Source organism: Mastomys coucha, unplaced genomic scaffold (genome assembly GCF_008632895.1).
Source record: "Mastomys coucha isolate ucsf_1 unplaced genomic scaffold, UCSF_Mcou_1 pScaffold6, whole genome shotgun sequence".
Taxonomy (NCBI): Eukaryota; Metazoa; Chordata; class Mammalia; order Rodentia; family Muridae; genus Mastomys; species Mastomys coucha.
In genome coordinates this window covers 60,266,083-60,273,504 of record NW_022196912.1, presented here as the reverse complement: position 1 = coordinate 60,273,504, position 7,422 = coordinate 60,266,083, and the positions used below count along the sequence as shown (strand labels likewise).

At 41.5% G+C, this 7,422-nt stretch overlaps 1 protein-coding gene across 6 annotated transcripts in view; it reads left to right on the top strand.

Annotated features, from left to right (window-relative positions):
* Window positions 1-5,817, top strand: part of Stxbp6 (syntaxin binding protein 6) — a 233,934-nt gene extending 228,117 nt beyond the window's left edge. For all 6 annotated transcript variants that reach the window (XM_031357476.1, XM_031357479.1, XM_031357477.1 and 3 more), the window contains one exon: window positions 5,085-5,817. In XM_031357476.1, coding sequence (XP_031213336.1) covers window positions 5,085-5,108 — 24 coding nt within the window. In that variant the 3' untranslated portion in view covers window positions 5,109-5,817. The remainder of the gene's footprint in view (window positions 1-5,084) is intronic.
* The last annotated feature ends 1,605 nt before the right edge of the window (window positions 5,818-7,422 follow it).

The window sequence follows — 7,422 nt, the reverse complement described above, 5'->3', positions numbered from 1 at the left end:
AAAAAAAAAAAATCTTTAATTACTGTCCTAAATATCAGGGTTCAGGTTCAGGTCACAGAGAGAGGGAGAAATGAGGTCAGCTCTCACAATACTTCCCTGTCATTGGCCACAATTGAAAGAATTATATTGGACTTGAAGCTTCTCAGGTGTCCTTTCCCACTCTCTTCCTTTCTCAATCTAAGTGTCATTGTACGTCACATGTTCTTATCTCTTCACCAGACACATGAAACAGACCCTGATCTCAAGGCTAGTTTCCTCCTCTGAAACTGGCTGGGTATCGGTTCAGAACCTCCATTCTGGATCTCTGATTTTGAGCAGATGTGGCAGCGAGATTATCTCCTGTCCCAGACCTCAGAAAATAGTACTTCTCATGTGACTGGATACTTAGCATGCATGTTTACTTTTGCTGAGAACTGCCTTTCAGAAGGGAAAAGGACTATTGACTGGCAGCTCCTATCTAAGGCAGTCATAAACCAAAGGAAAGAGGAGGTCCACTGGTCAGCTGATAAAGAAGATTTATTACTGTGCTTATACATCAAATCAAAGAGTAGCTCCTTTCTAGCTGGTGACTTGAATTTAAGTTTCTTGAAACCATCTCTACTAGTGACACACTGGCCTGGTGGGCTCATGATCTGGACCTGCAGATAGTTTTTAGTTGATCTTCAAGGGAGAATAATTCAGTTAGCCTCCACAAAATACTCCACTTCTGCTGAGGAAGCAAGAATGGGCAACCAAGAAGCAGTAAGAAAACTAACGTTCCAGTGGACAGAGTTCCAGGGCTCATAAGAAAGTGCTCCAGGAGACTGGCTCCTGCCATCACAACAGGGTCTTAGTGCATGGCTGCTTCTGAGACCCAGGTAGAGTTCCTTGAAGGAGAACTAACCAAGTCTGTCTGAAAAAGCCAACAGACAAGTTGGCATCAGGGCTTCTCAGTTATGAGCTGTGATAGAGTAAACCCTGATGCGTGTTCCCCAAAGCTTTGGTACAAGGAAACCATGATGTGGAAATGTGAGAGATTCCATGCCCAGATGCACTAATCCACAAAGCAATTTAAAGTATTTAAATGGGAAGACAGCGGAAATCTGTGTAGAGACCCTTAGTGTTGAGTTGGGAAAGAGAAAGCCAAGGGAAGTAACATGACAGCTGCCCTAAAGTGTGCAAAGGTCGGGTGGTCCAGGCAATTATCTCTTTTGCCTTCCCACAGTGGTGCACTGATAAAGCTTTGCTAAAATAGTTTCTGCTAATGATTAAACCACAAACCAGGTTACCAAGGAAGCTGTGAAATTATTCTTCCTAATGTGGGGTAGACAATGCCTGGATGTCATCCACACAGGCGTCCCTCTCACTAGGAGTTTACAAACATCTAAGTTCTTGGCCATTGCCACTATTTCCCAGACACTGTGGCCAAGTTTACTGAATGGTTGGGAAATAACATGGTATAGTAGTTAATTTCTTATGTTTGAGTCCAGCTCTGTCCTTTCCCATCTGGGTGACCTAGGACAAATGCTAAATTTCTCAAAGCCCATGTTTTCTTATCAGTTAAACAAAGGCAATTGATAAATAACCACACCTATCTCCTTAGGTGCTGAGGGGAGCAAGCACATAAATCTAAATTGCTTATGATTTATTTCAAGAAACACAGCTTCTGCTGTGCCTGTCCCACTCGGTGATGTAATGGGCTCAGTAATGAGGCTGAGGAATTACAGATGACTGAGAATCTTCAGAACAGCCATTTAAAGAAGAATGCAGATAAATATTGTGTGATCCAAATTCAAAAGGAAAGGGAGTGGGAAGTTTATAGTATGTGAACAGGGAGCCGTCTTAGAACTGCCTATGAGACCAGAAATTGATGAGGCCATCAAATGCAAGGGGGTCTCCAGCTTTGGTGAGTGCAGGGCAGGGTGGTCTTAGTAGAGACCACTTAGTAGAGTAGGCCAGAGAAGTTGGCATTTTAATTAGTTTCCCCTCCAGAGGGTGTCCCCAGGGGAGTAAAGTCTCTGGGTGAGTGAGTACAAGGGAGTGTAAGACAGTGTCAGAGCTAGGCTTGCAGCCTTCTAAAACTGGGATATGTGCTCATGAATCACTAACCTCAGAAGTATTTGTAGAGAGCAAGCCAATCTCTTTAGGTAAGGTCTGGCTGCTTTTCTAGGGGTTAGAACTGTGACTGTGATCATAGGTTTACCATGAAGATGCCATTGCATCTTCACTGGCCAAGCCCCAGCCAGGCCTGCCAGTGAGAAGATTCGGAGGTGGAACCAGGCCTTCAGCCCACTCCCCACACCCTAGACATGTGTGGCCTGTTGACTCATGAAGAGTGGGCTGTGTTTACAAGAGGAAGACACAGTACACATGGCAGAGAACAATCATCCCAGGTGACAGTTCCTCTGAGGACAACGAGGTCCAAAGGAAGTTGTGACCTGACTTTCTAGATGATTGTAAAAAAACTATCTTTTGTCTTATTTTTCCCAGGACTCCTGCAATGATCCAGGTACAAGAGTGAACAGGTCTCTTTTGTACAATCACATCCTCTAGCTGTGTGGGTGCCAGTCCCCTCTAGAACAGAGATAGAGAAAATGCTTCTCTCCTGGCCCTGCACACTCCTCACCCCAGTTCTGGTTATCCTGTCATGAGGAAGTATTGTTCCTTCCTGAGCTGTGTGTTTGGCACAGTTCCAGCCTTTAGGAAAGAGCAACACACAGCACAAGCAGCCTCACTCACTTTCCCCTGCCCCCAAAAGCTCAAGGTTGCAGTGTGCTCCAGGCTTTGACAGCCCGCCATGGGTGGTGAGTCAGCAGGCAAGAACATTACCCACACTAGCATCCTCAAATGACGTTTTTCACAGCAAAGAGAGTTGATCTGGACTCTTCTGCACCAGGGTGGAAGAGATGACAACAGGCGTTACCCTCTCTGGGAGGGAAAAGCTTTCTCTCTCTCTCTCTCTCTCTCTCTCTCTCTCTCTCTCTCTCTCTCTCTCTCTCTCTCTCTCTCCCTCCCCCTCCCCCCTCTTTCCCTCCCTCCCTCCCTCCCTCCCTCCCTCTCCTGTTTATTCTGTTGCAGTTTCTCAGTCTGGGCCTTTAGGCTAAAAGGGAAAGGACTCTCCTTGTAAAAGTACATCCTAGTATCAGTAATGATTTTTGTAATTATCATTATGTAGAATAGACTACAAAGCATTAGTAGGGGATTTCTGTGAAATATTCAGTAAATAAACCAGGGGGCGTTTTAAGGGAGCAACTCCAGCACTTGAGTTAATCTCTGAAGGTTTTACAGGAATGGGAAACAATGGGATAGCATTGACTTTGGAACACTCAAGGCTGTCACAGCAAAATTGTATAATCTGGTTCCCTAATCTTGTTTAGTGCTCTTTCTTCTAAAGTCCTTCATTCCCAGGTACTTTTATAAACCAGGGTATTACCACTTTTTGCTAGCTGTTATTAGTCTGTTCAGGCTACTCAAAGTTAACAATCAAATTTTGAAAGCCTGGTAGTTAATTAAACAATGAATTCATTTCTTTCCGAGAAGTCCAAGGTCAAGATGCTAGATTCCATTCCCTTTGAAGGTCTTTTTCCTAACTCACTCATGGTGACCATTATGAGAGTATCCTAACATAATGAAAAGGGAAAGAGTCTCTAATTCTTTCTGAGGACTTGTCACCTCCCATGCCCACCTCCTAATGTCCTCTCATGGCAGTTTGGTTTCGGCCCCTGACTTTGGGGAAGATACAAATATCTGGACTACAGATATTTGTTCTGTGTCGCAAATTGTCCTATCCAATTGTATTTCTGTAAAGTACAGGTGGCCATGGCTCAGGATCTAGCTTGAGCAGCAGTACAATCATCCCTGAAGATTAGTGGCTATGTGTGAACTGGCACAAGCCTATTTAGTGGAAAGTTAATAGCTCAATGAATACCAAGGCAGTAGCTGTGATCAAATATTTATGGTTGGAATTCATTACACACAACACTTAACAGCTCTGTGTTTATTTGATGGACCTCTTTGCTAAATAATGTATGAAAACTAGAGGGAGAACAAAAAACATAGGCTCTGCAGTAAGGGGCCCAGAATGTGGCTGAAGACTGGGCTAGGTCTGAGGCAGAGCCCTACCTCTCTTCTCTCACTTCACTGTGCCCATGACTAAATGCTTTTTTATGTCAGGAGTAATTAGGCATCTGCACAGTTGTTGACCCTCCCACCCCCAAAAACCTTTATCACTCAGTATAACAAAATGGGTGTACTCAGAAAAAAACTCTGTATCTGAAAGTTGACTAACAGGCAGCATCACTCAACAGGAGGTCCGAGGAGATCTTCACTGGTTCTACTATACAAAAAGGTTTCAAGACTTTAAGCTAAGGTTTTTCTTAGAGACAATTCCTAGGACAATGGCCAGCCATCCTCTGTCACTTGAAGAAATGTTGATACTGTTTTCCTAGTGGGAGCTCAGGGTTCTAACCTTTCTCTTGTGGCCACAAATAAGATGACAATGTGACTGCCCTGGGGTTTGCTGGAATGATAGATTATTAATATGTTCCAGGATGAGGCAAAGCATTAGTAGTTTGAAGTTAAGGTCTATTTTTTGCCCGAAAAGGGAATACAACTTAATTGCCAGGAACTTTGGATCTGATTAAAAGTCCAGAACGGATATTGTGTAGATTATTTGAGAGTGTCTCTCTATATGCTGTTGAGTTTTCACACTTCATGAGATGTCATCAAGTATTAACGTCCCAGGAGTGTTGCTTCCTGACAGATCAAGAGACCTGGGAATCCCAGCTATCCCTGGGGTGAGTCACTTGTTCTCTCTGTGCATTTTGTTTTCATTGATCCTTCTGTGAAATGAAAGAAAACACACAGCATCCTTCACCAGCAGGCACATGTACCAACAAACTTGATGTAAAGGAAGAGGCAAAGGGCAGTAGTACCCTATTAACACAAGTATTACACATCTACCAGGAGCCACTGTGGACAGGAATGGTGGTTGGCACCAAGCATAAGATCTCTCATCCTGGATGTGGAAAGGAAAAGTAGAGAGAGCTGCCAATTTATAAGGTCTCATATTTTACATCTCTCTCTCTCTCTATCTTTCTCCTCAGCTTGCAATGAAGCACAAATGTTGAGACACTGCCTATCCTGATAAAACCTCTGAAGAAAGTAGAAGAGTTTGTTCAGCAGTTATTACAAGATTTCCAGACGGCTGCTTCTTTGGTTTTGCTGTTGTTTTGTTTGTTTGTTTGTTTGTTTTCCCAATGTAAGGACATTGAAGGGTTTGGTTTTTCATGGTCTGATGTTAATATGAATGAATGGCAGCGTGTTGTGTGCATACATTTCCTTTCTTGCTAAGGAATGCTGCAATAGCGTTGGCTTTACTTTTACTTTTTCCATTGTGTGTATGTGAGTATGTATCTGTGTGTGTGCATATGTTCCTTTTGAAGGAAAATTGTTTTTGTAGTTCAAATATGAAATTCAGACCAAATAATAAGCCAGGTATAAATTAACAAAATGTATTTTTTTTCTCTCTGAAACTAAGCAACAAAATAGTTCAATATGGTGGCATCAGATGATGGTCCTGATCAAATAAATGCCAAGCAGTGCTTTCACTTATTCTTCTAGTCCTCTTCATTTGAAGAGAAAAATTAAAATTCATTATGGAAAACACATGGGCGTATCAGGGGAATTGGATTTTGTCTTTTCATGTTAATCTTTTTGCATGAACCATCAAGAGCATTCACAAAACAAATCAGAATCTCAAATAGAAATCTACTCTCTGGGCTGATGCATAAACATTCCTGCTCTTTCCTTCTAGTCTGATTACTTGGAATTATCATATGAAGGACAAAAATTTGAATGTAAAGACTTACAGTAAAACCTACTTTAAAACTTCTATGGTTTAATGGATATTTCCCTTGTTGTCATTGTCCCAGGTTATCATAGCTGACATGGGGGGGAGGGCAACTTATATTTCTAACAACAAATAATATGTCTAGGGTCAGTGAGGTGGCTCAGTGAATGAAGGTGCTCATAGCATAAACATGGTGACTAGACTCCACAGATTTGACCTCTAACCTCCACACACACACACACACACACACACACACACACACACACGTGTTCTAGCACACCTATGTACATCATATAAAACACATATACAAAACAACATAATAATGAATCAAGTCAAATAAAAAGAAATAATTAGTCTAGATAAAAAGTATGTAAATTATATGTCAAGATGCTATTTTCTTTTTTTCTCTTTTTACAAAGCTCTGCCTAATTGTAGAGGCACTCTCACAAGATCCTTGGGAATGAACCTTTAGTTTCTTAGTATCTGGGTTTTGGAGGTTTCAGTATTGTTTTGGTTGTTAGTTTCTTTTGTGTCGTTTAACACGTACTTCTTGACAGATTGCATACTTATCAGTTTCAGCCTGGTCTGATACAGGCAGCACAGTTACAAGCCTTTTACAGTGCTGTCAGATTGAACAGTCTCTTCCAGGCCTTTGGATTACGTGTTGCTCAAGGTAATACTGCACTTAGACTGTGAAAATTGTGTTTTCTCGAGGGTTAAAAGCTAAACATTAAAAATAAAAAAAAAAAAAAGTAAAAAAAAAATGCTTGTTCCTCATAAAACAATGAGGCAAGCCACACATGCCAGATACTGCAGTGCATGGAGTTTTCAGCCGCCTGGTTCTTCAGGGCCCTTTCCTTTGCTCTCCACTGAGTCACCTGTGTACTTGTGATGTAGTCTCTAATGCAGCAGCATATGATGACTTTAGATTGCTAATGCTGATTTAAAATGCTTAAGTTTTCCTAATAACGCATCCCCTGAGAAAGAACATATTTTCAGTGGAATATCATAGGTATAATGTCAGGAAAAGGATAGAATTTGCTGCAAACGAGTGTAATAATCCTTTTGGGCAGATAATCCAGGTGAAGAACATACTAAAATGTATAAAATGAATATAAAGTGTATATAGAGAGGACTATGAATGTTTACTATATCTTATGATTTTCTTTAGGTGTCTTACAATTTTAAAAAGGCCAGGAGCATGCCATCTGCTGACTATTGGAACTATCTGATTCCTAAAAAATAAGAATAAAAACAAAAAGCTCCCAAATAACACTCTAAATTGGTTTCATTGGCAGACTTTAGCTCAGAAAACACAAGTATTTGTCTTCCAAAAACTGGATTCTAATTTTAGAAAGTTGATATAAAATAATTGAGAGAAATAGCCTAACTTTCCCCCACACAATTCAACACTAAAATCGCTTGTTGGATACCTGAGGACAGCTTTGGGGCAGCTGTTTCTGAACAGATAGAAGCAAGCTGTGAAAGCTGAGTCTTGCTCATCAGCATATAAATGTAAGTACCCAGCACCTGCTCTCTCTCTCCCTCTCTCTCCTCCCTTCCCCCCTCTCCCTCTCTCTCTCTCTCTCTCT